The sequence below is a fragment of the Mastigoproctus giganteus genome, chromosome 7 (genome assembly GCF_048544385.1).
Source record: "Mastigoproctus giganteus isolate SK-2022 chromosome 7, ASM4854438v1, whole genome shotgun sequence".
NCBI classification, from domain to species: Eukaryota; Metazoa; Arthropoda; class Arachnida; order Uropygi; family Thelyphonidae; genus Mastigoproctus; species Mastigoproctus giganteus.
Window position 1 is genome coordinate 205067318 of NC_143581.1, and position 18363 is coordinate 205085680.

The following is an 18363-nucleotide window of genomic DNA, read 5'->3' on the forward strand; positions in this document are numbered from 1 at the left end:
GCCCAAGCTTGGTTGGTTGGGAAAGTAAATAAAGATTATCAGTGTTCCCTACCCCATGTTATAAAGCTGTTAGCAATTGTACATGGATTGGTTGAGGTTTGGAAGGCCAAAAGAAACTTATTAACATGGAAGCCACAGGAAAGGAAAGTTAATAAAGGTCTTTTTTTTTTTTTTTTTTTTTTGAAGGTTTGAAGCCAACACTGTTCAAAGGCTTAACCAGTTGTCTATGCTAACAGCATAAAGTGCATTTAAAAAAAAAACAAAAAACAGTATATTTAGTGTATACCATATATACAATTTAATACAGTATGGTACTTTTTTATGAATTTAGTGTTTCTGGTTATTAAGGTCTACAACCAGGAAATTTCAGAAAATAAATTTAAAATAAATATGGAATAATTAATCAACCAATGGAGTATCAAAATCAACCGAAATAATTAAGTTTTGCATCAATGAAAAAAAAAATTTCAGAAAATATTTTGCATGCATTCTCCCATTATATCATTATCCAAAAGGAAAAAATCACTTCTGATTTACAGACCACTTCTGAAAAATGCATGGTAGTCCTGGATAAACCAGGTACAAACCAGTTTGTACCTGGTTTATATGTGAAATTAAAATCAAAAATGTTATATGCTTGAATAGCAATAACATTTTTATATTAGCAATAACATTTGAAAAAATGTTATTGCTAACAGAGTTAATTTTAATTTAATTTAAGTGAGTTCTTCAATATAAAGTTCAATTTAATTTAATAATAGATAATACTAACAAGCAAACAGACTAACTGTTATGACTAAAGGGAGAAATTTGGAATTAAACAGCATAAGCTTATATAACAGAAAGAGGCTGACTGACTTCTATTAGGACATATTGACAAGTGAGGTTAGTTTTGGAAGCAGACAGAAACTGTCTTCTGCTTCTGTCTGCTTCCAAAATAAGTCTGTTTGCTTATTGCTTCTGTCTGCTTCCAAAATAAGCCTGTCTGCTTCCTAAATAATAATTTTATATAAGCCTGTCATTTGTCTCCAAATGACAGGCTTATATACGGCACTAGATTTTTAGTCTGGAGATTGAGAGAGAGAGAGACCTACAATATCATAGCAATAACAAAATGGCGAGAGGAAACAGTTGAGTGATGAGAAAATCCCTATGTCAAGTTGAAAAGAAATGCTGGAACAAAAGGCGCCTCCATAGCCAGGTGGGCAGGAGCAGCAGCAGCAGTGCGTAGCACACGCTTCTCGATTAGACCGGGGTTCAAGCCCGTGACCACCAAATACGAAGGATGCAGAAAGGTCAGGGAATGACCACCGCATATCCCTGGAGCACTATGGCCTGAGTTGCTAATGCTCCTAATAACCAAATAACAAATAACAAACAAGCTGGAACAAAGAAGAAAATAAAGATAAAAAATAAATTAATTAAAAATTAAAGGAAAAGGAAAAAACTGAGGAGAGAATGGCTAGATGACCAGAATGATGATGGCTGGATGACCAGATGGCTAGCTGACTGGACAACCTTTGCCAAATGGAACAAATATGCAAAGCTTGAATAAGAGCCACAATTCTCATGGAAATGTGAGTTAAAGCAGGTTCAGACCCAAAAGAATGCAACAAAATGAGATCTTGTTTGGACCAATTACTTTAAATTGAATGAAATGAAATTAAATACAGTCAGTCCTCGTATAGCACGATAGTTGTGTTCCTAGAAATCCTCGTGCAATGCAAAATCGTACAATATAAATAACAGGCCCTATGGGAAAAATAGGTTTAGGTGCCAACCACCAAAGAATGAACACACATTTGTAACCAAAACACTATCAAACACAATAAATAATCGTAATAAAATACTTACGTATTTTATTACGATTATTTATTGTGTTTGGTAGTGTTTTGGTTACAAATGTGTGTTCAATCTTTGGTGGTTGGCACCTATTTTATTACGACTATTATGCAATAAAATATTGCTAATGCTTTTGCTTCTATCGTAAGAAAGCTTGTTTTTTTGTTTGATTTTTTATCCAAACAGATGACAGCCGTTCCAGTAGTGTGCAATATCATATGGTCTTAATTTCACTCAAAGTGTTTCAAAATTTCATATTTCTTCTCTATCAACAGAGGCGGACTGGCCATAAGCCTTACCAGGGAAACCCCGGTGGGCTTGGAGGCCTGTGTGATTTTGGCCATAAATGCTAGAGGCCGCTACAAATTTTCCTGGGTAAGAATTTTTGACTAAGTCCGCCTCTGTTTATCGATACCGTATTGCTTTTCTTTTTCTCTCCGAATCTGTAGTGTCTTCACCAGGACGCTTCCTTTTTGCACCTTTTAAGTATTTTACTCATTTTTAGGGAATAAAGCACAATTACAAAATGAGGAGGCAGATACACATAAACAAAGCTGCGTGCGGGTAGCAACTGAATAAACAACACCGTAAAGGCAGAGACACACTAACAACTCACTAGCTCACATTTTACTAGAGCACATTTCTGGGGGTTACTACCATAAAACAATAAAAACTATTTCCAGCTGCATTTCTGCTAGTGGAATCTGCTATAAACTGGTAGTAAACTCGATCTAATTGCATTTGTGATAATACCGATAGCTGGAATTGTGTGGGTTTTTACGTTATTATGGCGAAAAGCATTTCCCCTTCACTGATATAAAAAACATAAATACATTTTCAGAATCTTCTCTTCATTGCTATCGTGTTGCATTCAGTTGGGGGGTGATTCTGCATTCGACTGCCATTTCTTGTAAACACAAAGGTGAATCGTGCACAAGCGAATTCGGTTTGTGTTATATATAATATTGTTCCCCTATTTATAAATCGTGTATGATCGAATTCGTGTAGTGTAAATACGTGTTATATGAGGACTGACTGTACTGGGAACTAAATTTTAACTTTTTTCAGAAAATAAACCAATATGAGGCTAAATGGTGAAGGATGAAACTCTGATATTGTTTCTAGTTTAAATCACTTTTCCAGTGAGTTTGTTTCTCAAGTATTGATTGTTTTCTTAAAAAAAGATAAGGTTAATTTCCAATATTTCATTTCATTCAGTTCGAATAGTAGACCATTCATCATATTTCACTTGAGTGCTGACTGTTTGCTTTAGCTCAGATTTTCATTCGGCCCTTATTTATCTTTGCATGTTTGTTCCATTTGGCAAAGGGAGTTTCTGGTCACCCATTCTCCTTACTTATTCTCATCTCAGTTTTTAATTAATTAATTAATTTTTTCTTTGTTTCTTGTAACATTACTTCTCATTTTGTTGAAAAAATTTCTAGTAACCGAGTTGTTATTTCACCATTTTGTTAATACCACAGACATTTCTCTTAATGTCCAGACAAAATCTAGCTTCAGGCTTATAATTTTGTTTCCAAATTCTTTAGTCTCAACTCCAGCCTTCTGCTTCTGTCTACTTCTAAAATTAACTCCACTTGTCATTATATCTTAGTAGAGATCTGTTATCTTCATTTTGTTAGGTAAGCTTACACCTTTTTATTCCAGATTTCTGTTTGTTTTAGTAACAAGGATTTGGAATTTCACTTACAGTAAGTTAGTTTTTTGTATTGAAAAACTATTAGATTAAGTTAAAATTAACTCACTTGTAATTTGAAAATCCTATGAAACTTTGTATTCACTCTCTGTCTTTGAAGATGTTTGGTCCCTAGAATGGCAATGGCTGATGCCAGTCGTCAAGGCTTGTGCTTACACTCACATAAAAGGAAATTCCATTATCGGTGGTATTGGACAATGGTATTGTCTCTAAGTCTAGGTAAACTTGAAGAACAAGATCTTTGGATCATGTTCATAGATAGGGCTCTCCTATGGTATTTTAATAAGTTTGTGAGTCTAGTTTTTAAACAGAGATCAAGGCTAGATAGTAGTTCCCGCCTCTTCGTGGCTGGGGACAGTAACACAGCCAATTAGGATATGTAAGACGACGATAGCTAACACTATATCCTTCTTGGCTGCGGCTAAGAGGATTAGTGCTCTCCTAAGATGTGTTGTGATGTTGAATTTTAAATAGTATTTTTTATTATTATAATATATTTTTAAGAACAGCTTAAGATAATATCACTGAAGAAGCATAATCCACATATAAGCCTAGGCTTGAGAGGTGGACTTGCTGAAGGTGAGTTGAATGAATAGCCATCCTGCCCCCTCGACCTAGAAGTTATACATTGGGGAATGACATACCACCTGACCAAAGGATTGCCCTACACTCTGGAGGAATACACCATCAACGTAGCAGGGAATAGAAGAGAAGAAAGGACCAGACTTGAGAATCATGTGCAGCAGGCATGGCAGGAAAGGTGGTCTGCTTCAACAAAAGGGGAAATTACCAGAAAGTTCCTGCCTACAGTCAGATGCGTGTATCCTAGAGCCCCCTGTTGGTTCAACCCAGGTCTACTTACGTTTCTCCTGATGGGCCATGGTGCCTTCAACGCCAAGTTAACTTACTTTTAAATAACGGAAGACCACCTCTGCACATGTGGAGAGACAGAAACATGGTCCCACATTATGTACAGCTGTGACCATTATGAGGACCTCCGCTGTCAGCTTATGATGGAACTCACATATCTACCAGCAGGACTGGAGCATCACCTTCTTGGCCTTCACGAATTTTGCGCAAGAGGTGTTTTCTAGGCCGAGGACACTTATTGCTATTCATCACAACTAAAGCCAGTAACTGAATGAAACAACTCAACCTAATTGAACAGAAACATTCAAATGGAAAGATTGAGCTAACCAGACTAAGGACCTTTTGCAACAGGACCAAGACCGGACACAAAACTGACGCAGTCCATTGCTCACCTGTCTTCTGTCACGAGGTCCCTCTGTGACAGAAGACACCAGTGATCACCAAGTCAGACTTGACTCTATACATCTCCTGAACCTGACACCAGTGGCTGTGACCTCTGAAACAAACTCACCAGTCATGGCTATTGCTGCAGCTTGCTGCTAAGGCCATTGGCCTCCCCATACCAGTGCACTCTTGCACGGTACTTTCTTCCTACTTCCTGGGTGGGGGGAGGGAAGAAGTCAATTGTCTCTTCCCCTCCTTGCCACCCCATTTTCTTCCATCTGGTAGGGCATGCCTCACTGGCACATAATAGCCTTAGTAGCTAATGCGCCAATAAAATCAAAACAAAGCATGCCTCACTGACCATCTGGGATCGCCTTCTCTATTGACACCACCTCTGTCTTAATCCCCCCCCCCCCAGTCTTCAGTCTCCCCACTCTCTCTCTCTAACTTTGTGACCGCATCTAATGAAACCAAAATTTTCCAAACCCACACTCAAAAACTTATATCAACCATGCAACAATCCTATTACCATTCGGCCAACCCCCTTTCAGCTTAAAATATAGTAACTTTTTTTTTTTTTTTTTTTTTAGGTCCTAGCCACTGAAATCTCAGGAAATTAGGTGGTAGGGCCTGCCAGAGTAAATAACTATACTGGGTGTACCTGGTCTGCCTCCACGAGGCCAAGTGTGGGCAACGGTGGATCCCATTAGGGGCCCAATGGCTAAAAGGCTAAATGAACAACGGTACAAAACATTACACATATACAAGATCCATACACTTTCAAATCTCTGGCCTTTACAGTGTACTGTATCACACAAACAATGTACACTATGCGGAGATGGGGGAAACCCCTGGTGCCATCTGACCCAAAAACACTTTACACTTTATCCATGCGGAGATGGGGAAACCCCCTGGTGCCATTTGACACTAAACACACTCTATCCATGTCATTCAAAAATGTTATCTTCCATGGGAATGAAGAAACAACATAGCCTAATTTTTTAAATTTTTAATCAATATATATCTTATTGAGTTCAATAAATGTCCTCATTTTGAGGAAAAAGAGGAAATATCTGAAAAAAGGGTCTTTGTTCTCATCTGAAAAAGTCATTTACAGATTCGTTGAGATTGTCATCACTTGAAAATCTCTATCCACTCAGGTGTTTCTTCAAATATCCGAAGAAGAAATAATCAGTGGAGGGGAGCAGTTCTGGACTGTCAAATTTCTCTCTTCTCTGTTCCTTTATGGCTGCTCTTAAATTTTTGAGAACAGTGGCATAGGTATCTCCAGTGATTGTTTACTTATGTGGAATGTAGTCTATTGAAAGAATTCCTTCCATAAACTAAAAAATAGTGGCATTATGTTCCTGGCAGAGGGATGTTCTGAACTTTTTGGGTGGTGGTGACTCATGGTGTTTCCATTGCATAGATCCCCCCCCCCTTTTTTCCTGGATTCCAGTAATGATGATTCTACATTTCATCGCTAGTTACAATTCTTGAAAGAAACTAATGTGGATCTGCATCGTGTATATGTAAATTATCCTCACAAATTTTTAACCTGGATGTTTCTGAAGACCTGTGAACATTCTTGGCACTCAGCAAGAACTGACCTTTGACATGGTGACTTGTTCAAGGAGGATGGTTAGCACTGATCCCCCTTAGAAAGTTTACATTGTCTGGTAATCATAGACACTTGATTATATATGTTCTGCATAACTGGGTCTTCAGTTTCTTGACACGTTTCCAGAGTTGTTGCTTCTATTAGTCATCCCTATGAAAGATAATCCTCTATGGATTCTGAACTCCGTTTAAAATGGTTCAAAGAGGGTCATCAGCCCTCATCTAAAAAAATTTGTTAGATGAGGGCTGATGACCCTCTTATGTGTGAGTCCTGTGGCACAATTTTATCTATTAGACACATTTTAATTGATTGTCCAGATTTTAGCAATATCCGTTTTAACGCTTTTAACCATCTGACTGAGCCGTATACACTCAGTCAGATTTTATCCGACAATGACAATGTGTCTGCTATTTTTAGCTTTTTGAAAGCAATAAAGGTTTTTAATCATATTTAAAATTTATATGTTATTGTTATTTCTTTTATTGATTTATCTCTTTTATAAATTTTTATTAGATCTGGACATGGTGGCCTAATTAATTAGGTCACTGAGATGTTAAATTTTTATATATTACCTGGTCTTGGCACATTATAGCCTTAGTTGCTAATGCGCCAATAAAATCCAAATCAAATTCAAAAAATGGTTAGATTAAAATTTTATCTGGTATTTAGAAGGGGCAGCAATCACCACATACAGCTTTCATGCATTCACAAGTAACTTTTGGTCCATTCTCTTCTTTTGTCAAACATTTGACGATGGCCCAATGTATCAATTTCATGAAATCCATATTTTCCTTTGGATTGATTACCTTAAATCCTTTCCATTTTTCCAAACTTCACTGTAATTGAGCTGTTAAAATAAGATAACAGACATTTATGAGAGTATGATAAAACTATCATATAACAAGCATATTTATAGTCAAGGTAGATAACTTATTGAATGTACCTCATATGTTGCTAATATATTTAAAAATTGTTTAACCTCACTATTCAGGGACCGCACAATTTATTTTTGTTTAACACTTTCTGGAATGAGTTCCTGAAATTCTGTGGGCCCAGAGTAATAAGTTTTCTCATAGGGTTTCTCTGGGGGATTGAGTTTCTTCATGAAAATTTGAAAATTCATAAAAATGAAAATTTGTTACATAAATGCTCTTAAACATTAATTTGTTAGATTTTGATTGGTTACCCAACATTAGAGTGAAATTATTGTCAAAAATCAAAAAATTAGAATTTTTTTTAAAAATAAAAAAAATTTGTAAAAAAAACAAACTCATAGTTACGTTTTTTTTTAATACTTTCTCTACCTCTATTTATGTATCATTTAATTCAATTTCACCAAATTTTTAATATGAATACCAGAGAATTTTGGCTTTTGCAAGCTAAAATCAGACAACACTAGCCAACTGGCACAATGTCCTCTCCTGATTTTAATAGCTATTTTTGCGCTGCCATCTCTTAAGAGTCTGTACTCTTAGTTGGAAACACAAATAAGAGATTGCAGTGTGTGCTGGAAGATTTCAAAACATTATTTGAAATGTATATGGAATGACCTTGAAACACATATACACACATGCACTCAGGGCCTACAAAATGAGTTGGTTTTGCCTTAGCAAAACCAACTCATTTTGTGGGCCCTGAGTGCATGTGTGGAAATGGACTGGTCTGTGGTGCTGGTGAAAGTTCAAAGTTGGAACAGCTGATATAAGATTGTGGTTTTGTAGCAATCAGTTTTTGAGTGTTTGTGAGGAAGAATGGGTTAGTGTCAAGATCTTTCTGACTTTGAATGTGGAATGTGACTGTGGGGACAAAATGTGCAGGTGCTAGCATCTTGACAACAGCCAACATGGTTGAGTGCTCCCATTCTCTGGTGTTATGAATCTACCATGACTGGCTCAACAGCGGTCAAACAATCAGCCAAAAGTCACATGTGGAACAGCCATTTGTAGTTAAGGTTTGTAGTGAGTATCATGTCTCATCTCATAATGCAGAACAGTGGCCCAGCTAACCACTCAGTACAATGTAGGAATAGCAAGACTAATCCACATGGATTATACACTGGCCATTAGCTTGTATAGGCTATAGCAGTTGACAGCCCTCATAGGTACTGTGAGACACAAAATACTGCATGGTTGTCTCTAGTTTTCTTTAGATAAATTGGGAGAAATATTCAAAAGAGGAGGGTGGCATTGCTCATTGTATTTCTGAGTTCAATCTTCCACTTAGGCCTGTAACTGAAATTTTCCTAACTTATAATGGAATTAAAAATTAATTATTTTAAGGAGAATAAATTTTTTTTTTGAAAGAATAACTTTAAAGACTGTACCATTTTATGGGATTGGGGTTAGGCAAAGGAAGGTGTAGTGGATGCAAAGCACCTGGGTACTTCACAAAGTAACACACAAAATACTTATTAAATGATTATACCATGATTGTAACAAAAAGCATGGGGGGGGTTCTCTAAAACCAACCATGCTCCCAGGCCTCAGGATATCCTTTTACTATCCTGATTGGGGTTGGTATGTGATTTCATATGTGCTAGAGAGGTATTTGGGGCACACTTTTAAGTTTAAAGAAGTGTAAGGAATTTGTTTAGTGGAATTATTAGTCCTGTAATCCACAGAATTTGACTTCTGCCAGCTTTAAGCTTCTAATAATTAGTTTAACTTCATGCACTTAACTGAGTTACATATTCTTAAGATATACAAAGGGTACTAGGAAAGTTTTGCAATATGACGCAACAATGAATCACAGGAAGCTGCTTGTTGCTGCATGTTGAGACATATTCATACGTGCATAGTAGCCGCCACGCCAAGTCGATGGGCTCAGTTATTCATTAGTAGTAAGAGTGTAAAGTGCTTGCGATGGCATCGTGGTCACGAAATGAGATAAGGACAGTTTTGCGGTATAATTTCGTGCATAGTTTAACCATAGACCAGTGCTTAGAAGAAATGACTCTTGCACTAGATGATGATTGTCCACATCGTACAAAGATATTCAGGTGGTATAGAGAATTCCAAAGGGGGGAAATTTCACTCTGGAGGATTCTGAGAGGCCGGGAAGGCCACGAACGTCAGTTACGGAGGAAAACGTTACTGCTGTGAGGAAAATGCTTGACGAAAACAGGCGAGTGACCTACCAACAGATAGAGGATACTTTGGGCCTAAATGCACCAGCAATTCGTTCGATTCTGCAAGATCATTTGCACGTGAAGAAACTTTGTTCTCTCTGGGTGCCGCATCAACTGACTGAAGAGCAGATGACACGACGTGTGACTTGGTGCCGGGAGATGTTAAAAAAGTTTGATAAGGGACAATCTCGGTATGTGAACAACATCGTGACAGGTGACGAGATTTGGCTGTACTATTACGATCTGCCGACCAAGGCTCAAAACAAAGTTTGGGTCTTTGATGATGACGACACACCCGTAATTGTCAGAAAATCCCGATCTGTAAAGAAGAAAATGATAGCTGTATTTTTCAAATCGAGTGGAATTGTGGAACGTGTCATTTTGGACACGCAGAAGACAGTCACAGCTAAGTGGTATACTGAACAATGCCTGCCTAAAGTCATTGGATCTATGAAGAACCTGCGGCCAAAGTCAAGAATGGACACCTGGTACCTCCATCACGAAAATGCTCCAGCTCACCGCGCCAAAGCCTGCACCGAATATTTGACCACGACAGGACTGAAACTTCTCGAGCACCCTCCCTACAGTCCGGACCTTGCTCCCTGCGACTTTGCACTGTTCCCGCATGTGAAAATGAAGCTAAAAGGGAGGCGGTTTTCCAGTGATGAGGACCTTCTACGGGCTTGGGACAACGAGTGTGCTTTACTCCCTAGTGAAACTTGGCAGAACTGGTTTAAAGATTGGTTTCGGAGGATGGAGAGGTGTATTGAATGTAGAGGAAATTACTTTGAAAAAATTAAATAAACAAAGCTGTATTGCAAAACTTTCCTAGTACCCTTTGTATCCTGCATATATATATTTTGAGGTTATGTAGATAGCTTTGCAAAAATGTAAAGACTTTATATTCAGTATAATTTACAGATTAAATGTAAAATATAATAAAATAAGAATAGAAAATGTTTATTTACATATCTTCTTGCAGAATTCTGATTAATGATTTTGTTGTTCAGTACCCAAAGAGATACTAAAAGACCTGGAGCTCACAAGTGAAGACAGTAAAAATGAAGAAGAAAGGATTGATTATAAGGAGAATAATGATAAGTATTGTTACTTAATTAATGTTACATACCCAATATAGTATTCATACTTGAAAATTGGATGACTACAATTATAATTGAAAAAATAAAATACACACACACACACACACACACACACACACACACACACACACACACACACACACACACACACACACACACACATCGAATCAGAAAAAGTAAATTTATGTGTACAGTCAGTCCTCGTATAGCACGATAGTTGTGTTCCTAGAAACCCCCGTGCAATGCAAAATCGTGCAATATAAACAACAGGCCCTATTGAAGTTTAACATTGACAAATGTAAAGTACTACATATGGGAAACAGTAACCCCAGATCAACGTATCAACTCTGTGGTACTACGCTGACAGTGGTAGAGAATGAAAAGGACCTGGGGGTAATTGTGCAGGCAGATATGAAGTTCTCTGAGCAGTGCAGACGAGCTGCAAGAGTAGCTCATGGTGTCTTGTCAATGATATACAGGAATTTTTCTAGCAGGGACAGGGATGTGATTATTCCCTTGTATAAGGCATTGGTCAGGCCACACCTTGAGTACTGTATACAGGTCTGGAGGCTTCACTTCAAGAAGGATGTAGAGCTGCTGGAACGAGTACAGAGAAGGGCAACAAGATTAGTGAATGGAACAAAGGGTTGCTCTTACGAAGAAAGGCTTAAGTTTTGCAAATTACAGAGCCTGGAGACTAGGCATCGCCGAGGTGATCTGATAGAGGTGTACAAGGCTTTGAATGGCTTGAGCATGCCGATGGAATTCTTCCTCTTGCTCAGAATAATCACCTGAGAGGGCATAAATTCAAATTGAGGAAGGACGGATGTCGGATAGATGTGCGGAAATTCGCCTTTAGCCAGCGGGCAGTTGGTTTGTGGAATAGACTTCCATCGCTTGTTGTTGAAGTTGATAGCCTAAACAAATTTAAGGCTCAGCTGGACAGGTATTTCGAACGAATTGAGGGGTGAAATGGGAGTAGTGGTTGTTTTTTTTTTTTTTTTTTTTCTTTTTTTTTGGCTGATGCTGAATAAGCTTGCTTTCTTGCATCATATGCCTCTACTAATGCTAATGCTAATGCTATGGGAAAAATAGGGTTATGTGCCGACCACCCAAGATTGAACACACATTTGTAACCAAAACATTACTAACCACAATAAATTATCGTAATAAAATACGTAAGTATTTTATTACGATAGTGTAAAATACACTATCGTAGTGTAAAATACGTAAGTATTTTATTACGACTATTACATAATAGAATATTGCTAATTCTTTTGCTTCTATCGTAAGCAAACTTGTTTTTTTTTTTTCATTTTCTATCCAAACAGATGACAGCCGTTCCATCTCTTCCAATTCTTTGGGTCTTGATCTAATGGATTTTAACTTTACACTTTGAGTTGTTCCTGCTATGAAAGTTGTTTTTATTTTCTCTGCATTCTTTGTAATTCTCGGCATTGCCTCATTTAGGTCTATAGCATGTGCAATCTCACACGGTCTTTCATTTTGCTCAAAGCGTTTCACAATTTCATATTTTTTCTCTATCGACAGAGGCGGACTGGCCATAAGCCTTACCGGGCAAACCCCGGTGGGCCGGAGGCTGGTGTGATTTTGGCCATAAACGCTAGTATGAGGCCACTACAAATTTTCCCGGGTAAGAATTTTTGATCCAGTCCGCCTCTGTTTATCGATATTGCTTTTCTTTTTCTCTCTGAATCTGCAGTGTGTTCACCAGGACGCTTCCTTTTCACACCCTTTAAGTATTTTACTCATTTTTAGGGAATAAAGCACAATTACAAAACGAGGAGGCACGCTTGATATACATAAACAAAGCTGTGTGCGCGTAGCAACTGAATAAACAACACCGTCAAGGCAGAGATTAACACCTCACATTTTACTAAAGCACATTTCTAGGGGTTACTACCATAAAACAATAAAAACAATTTCCAGTTGTGTTTCTGCTAGTGGAATCTGTTATAAACTGGTAGTAAACTCGATCTAATTGCATTTGCGATTATACTGGAATTGTGTGGGTTTTTACATTATTATGGTGAAATGTGTTTTCCCTTCACTGATATAAAACATAAATACATTTTCAGAATCTTCTCTTCATTCCTCTTGTATTACATTCGGTTGGGGTGATTCTGCATTCTACTGCCATTTCGTGTAAAGACAAAGGCGAATCGTGCATAAGCGAATTCGGTTCGTGTTATATAAGATATCGTTCCCCTATTTATAAATCATGTATGATTGAATTCGTGTAGTGTAAACACGTGTTATACGAGGACTGACTGTATATATACATATCAAAAAGAGTTAAAATAAAGTTAGTAGTTTAATAATAATTTTATTTGTTTATTATAAGCAAAAAACTGCATAAAAAGAGGTTATTATCATTTTCAAGAAAAATTATTTAGTTGTACAGAACCAATATTAGTTCTGTGTTTGATATGAAACAAACAAGTTTTTTTAGAAGGAACAAATTTTTATTAATGGCAGTAATTTATTGTTGATTATTTTACGATTTAGATTGTATAAAAAGCAGAGTCCCAGTAATATTTTGCCTTTTCTTCAGTGAAATCAACATAAAGTAATTTTAATACTGAATGTATTCTGAAACTTCATTTGTTGATTAGTTTTCAGTCGATGTTTAATTATCTTTACTTGTAATTCTATAATAAGATGCAGCTGGTGGAAGGGTTAAAAGCTTATTTTGGTGATTTTGGTTAAGTTTTTAGGTGATAGTAAAGAAATATCTTACCAGTTTAACATCATTAAACTGGCAAGTTTAATGAATTCTTTTTTGGTAAGAGTATCCTGTATTTAGTATTTCAAATATGGCATAACTATTGTCTTATATAATGAAATAATCACCTTTTTTGTTCCTGGCAGAGAAAGTTCCTGTATATCATTGGCAGAATGCCATGGACTGTTCTGGCAGCTTGTTTGCATTGCTCAGAGAATTTTATGTTGTAATTATACAGTTACCTCCCCCCACCCATATCTTTGATTTTGGTACCACCCAAATGGTGTTACCTTGGTATTACTTCTACCCATATGCAGACCTTTGCATTTATCACTGGTAAACATCAATTGCCATTTTCCAGTCCATCTTCTTAGTTTATCTAGATCCACTTGAAATATCATACCCTGATTACTGTTCATTAACCACTGTGCGCACATTTATATCAGCAGCAAATTTAGACATCAAACTTGAAATATCTCCATCAGCATCATAAATAAACATTAAAAATGGCAAGGGGGTGGTCCAACACCAGTCCTTGTGGAACCCCACTCGTCATATCAGCCCATGCACAGCAGTGGTCATTTATAACCGTTCTTTGTCTCTACCACTTAACCATCCCTTTATCTGTTGTGGTAACTTGTCCCTAATGCCAAGAATTAGGAACAAGTTAATACTTTTCATCCAGTTCTTTTGTGATAACCTCATAGTAGCCAATCAAATTGGTATGATCTTTATTTAACAAATCTTTACTGTGATTGCCTTATGGCTTCACTCCTATCAAGGTGATCTTGCATTACTTCTTCAACTGTTGATTCCATTATTTTACCTGGCACAGGGGTTGAACTTACCCACCTCACCCATTACTCCACCTGTGTGAATAGAAGATACATTTGCACATCTACAATCTGCAAGTACTTTCCTGAATCCAAGGATGCTCTCATTATGATGGCTATCTCTTTTGCAGCTTCTTTTAATATAATTAGATAGATTCTATTAGTCCCATTTGCTCTGATTCACATTTAGTTTCAGAAGTTTCTCTTCCTTTCTTTACTTCCTGTTATTTTAAAATCATTTAACTGTTAATAAGCATGAGATAGATTTCTGCTAATCCCATCTCTAAAAACTTCTTCATGTGCACATGTAGATGCAAAATATTTATTAAGTTTATCAGCAATCTCTACTGAATCATCAACAGTTCATATTCAGTGGACTAATGTGATTCATCCCTTTCCTTCTAATGTGGACATATGCAAAGAATTCCTTCATGATTTTCTTTGCACTTGTAGACAAAGACTTCTTATAATCTGCCTTATCATGCCTTACTCACTGAATGACTTGATCATGCACTAATTTGAACTTACTGTAGAAATCTGTATCCTCTGACAATTTGTAATCATCCCATGCATTTTTCTTCTCTGCCACTAAGCTCATCAGTTCATCTGACATCCATTTTGTTTTAAATCTTGAACAGTATCTCTTAGTTATAAAATGTTTAGTAACCATTATGATTGCTGTTTCAAACATTTCCCATTTGGCATTTACGTTTTTCAACATCAGTTGGTTCCACTGAAAGCAGTTCAACACATTCACTGCCTTTATGCATATATAAATAAAATTGCACTAAGAATGATATGTTGCTATGTATAACTGTGTTCAAAATGCATCCAAGCAGTGTGCTGTAATGCAGTCAACCAACAAGTGCCGTAAACATAAAGGCACATGAAATTAACCACTACTCAGTATTAGCATACTGATTGAATGCTTTGCAATAATGTTTGGCATTTGTTAATACACATGGAACACAAGTTTTATTTATTTATTTATTTTTCTTGTACTGGTGTTAGTTTATGTACATGAACAAACTTTTTATAAAATTTTAAGTTGTTATAATTTGCAGCTCAGCACAAAAGTAAGTGTTCACTTTTAGAAACAAATTCTATACTTTCAATTTTTCAACCATTATGTACGAATTTTTGGAATGCTGAGGATGTCGGAATGTTGATATTTTTTCAACATTGCAAAAATTACAGCACACTGAATGAGTTCTCTCACATTTAGGTGGCAATAGACATGTTAAAAATGTCTGAGCCCATTATCACCTTTTTGGGAAAAAACAGGATAAACATTGATAGTATTAGATAAATGTAGTAAAGGCAAATGATGCAAGAAAGTAAGCTTATATAGCATCAGCGGGGGAAAAAAAAAAAAAAAAAAAACAGTTCACCCATCCACAACAACAGATGGAAGCCTGTTCCAACAATCAACAACCCGCTGGCTGAAGGCAAACTTCTGCACATCTATCCTGCAACTAACCTTCCTCAACTTGAATTTATGCCCACTCATGTGTGTAGTCTCAGCAAGAATACCATTAACATTCAGCTTACTCAATCCATTCAAGGCTTTAAACACCTCAATCAGATCTCCCTGCAGGTGCCTAGTCTCGAGATGCTGCAATTTGCAGAACTGAATCCTTTCTAGGTAAGGGCACCCCTTTTTGTTCCCTTCACCAGCCTAGTTGCCCTTCTCTGCACCCATTCCAGCAGATCTACATCCTTCCTAAAGTCAGGCCTCCAGACCTGTATATAGTACTCAAGGTGAGGCCTAACCATAGCCTTGTACAAAGGGATAATCACTTTCCTTATCAATGCTAGCAAAGTTTGTGTATATCATTGACAAAACGCCATGAGCTGTCCTGCCAGCATGTCTGCACTACTCAGAGAATTTTGCCTGACTGCAAAATCACCCCCCCCCCCAGGTCTTTTTTATTCTCTACTTCCATGAGTATAGTACCAACATATACAGTTGATAAGTCACTCTGGGGTTACTGTTATCCATTTGCAGCACCTTGCATTTATCAATGTTCTAAAACCAGAAAATCCTGGTTTTAGAGACACCTTTCTTTTGTGTCAGGTGAATATAATTGGAAAAAACAATACTGACCCAAAACTAATTCTCTAACTACAATTAGTCTGTTTAAGGAAAAAGGGGTAGCTGTGTTATGTTATGGTATGGGGTGCTTCAAAAGGAGACTGAATAATTGGCCCATTCTTTCAAATTACAGTGACAGGAGAGGCATATATCTTTGTATTCTGTAGAACAATGGCTGTGGTTTCACACTTATATCCTGTAGATTTAAAAGGTATTAAGTAAATATTTGAAGTAGATAGATAAATTATGAAACTAGAGAAGCAAACTTTTTTTTTTCCTCCCTACAGATGGTGAAGAAGACAGGTTAAAGAATAGTACAGATATTCAGAGTGATGAAAACACTAATGATGAGTGGGCTGATGTCAATTGCACAAACATAGAGAAAAACCAAAAAGTTCTGGGATTTATAACTGAGTGGATATCAGCTTACAAATTTATTTCAGGCATGTATAAAAGAAAGTGGAGTGTTCACTTAATTAATAATTCATTGATACCAAAAAAGTGCTGGGTATGACATCCCTGTCACTTAACATTTTGTATTTTGATTTTGGGGGATACAAATCTTAGATTAATTATAGTAAATACATGAGCTGTCTGTGTAATTCTTTTATTTACTGCTTCCACCTTTTATGATTTCAGGAAATAAGGAGAAGTTTATTCTCTATCTGACTGCAAGTCTTGGGGCAGGAGTGGTAACATTTCTTTTAGTTTTGTCACTTCGACTCTACTTCCAGAAGAGGAGAGAGCATCGTAGGGTGAAACTAAACATATCAGAGCCATTGCCTGAGGATTTATCAGATGTAGACCAGTATGATCCTTCTGCAGATCGGAATGTTGAAGTTGTGAGGTATACAAGCCGCTCTACAATACGCAGGCAGGACAGTGATACTCATCCACGAGCTCCTATGTTGCAAAGCATGAATAACTATTATTACAGCTGAGTTTACAACCCATTTCAGTGCTTAGGATAGAACTGGATGTATATGTACATGTATTTCTGTGGTCAGATGGCTTACAGGTATGATTTGAAGATGGTATGAAATTATCTTTTTATTGATGTATGTACTTAAATTACCACTGTGTATGAATGGCAAAACATGCTGTGCTGGCAGCATCTGTTTTCTTGGTGCCAAATAGTCCTTTGTAAAGTGGTCTTCCATTCCTGTGCCTAAGCAGTAATTCTGCATCCCCGAAAACTACAGATCAAATTCGTTTTTGGCAATTTCCACAAAGCCTTATTATAATGATGATATGGGATATATCATTATGTGGAAATCCTTGTTGCTTCAGAGAAGATATAGAAGTTAAAATATATTTTAAAGTCTTTAAAACTTAACTTTGTTCTTGTAAACTATCCACATGGTTTGCAGGAGGATCAGTAAGCTTTCTTCCTGTACATTGATAAGAACAAAATTTATTTCATCTGGTTAATGATCTCCTTATCATGAATTTGGAAAAGGGGTGGGGAGTTATATCATGGTATAAGAAACTACCTAAGAGTGAAAAATTTACTGCAAAGAATGAAATATAATTTGTCATTACATATGTGAATCTCATAAAAATTGTTTGCAGGTTATTTTCTGTCAGTTCATCCATCTGTTGGCAATTGAAAGTTCAAAAAATAATCCTAAAGATAAAATTTTAAATTTGAAAAATTATATATTTTCAAACTTCTTCAGCTTTACGTGCTAACTTATAAACACAGTAAGTGAGCAGACATCATATTCTGTAATTAATACAGAAAATGAGCAGACATTATAAAAAAAATATGACCCTTTCCTGGAAGAATACAAACCACCATGCATTGTGGCAAAGAATTAGGAAAGTTTATGAAATTCTCTAGAGCAGGGATCACCAACCTTTTCATGGTGGCAGGCTACTTTTGATATTATTTAAATTGTTGTGGGTACCAAAGAATAATGCATTTATTAAGGGTTTTACATTGAAAGATATAAACTAGAAAATTAATACATACATTATATACTCTGTCATACGTAATGTTATTTTATGATTTTACTTTTCTAAATA

General features: G+C 36.6%; 1 protein-coding gene across 1 annotated transcript in view; it reads left to right on the plus strand.

Annotated features, from left to right (window-relative positions):
- Window positions 1–17526, plus strand: part of LOC150083610 (uncharacterized) — a 90103-nt gene extending 72577 nt beyond the window's left edge. The window contains exons 6-8 of the mRNA XM_090378540.1: window positions 10572–10667; window positions 16623–16778; window positions 16975–17526. Coding sequence (XP_090234666.1) covers window positions 10572–10667; window positions 16623–16778; window positions 16975–17276 — 554 coding nt within the window. The 3' untranslated portion in view covers window positions 17277–17526. The remainder of the gene's footprint in view (window positions 1–10571; window positions 10668–16622; window positions 16779–16974) is intronic.
- Window positions 17527–18363: the final 837 nt, after the last annotated feature.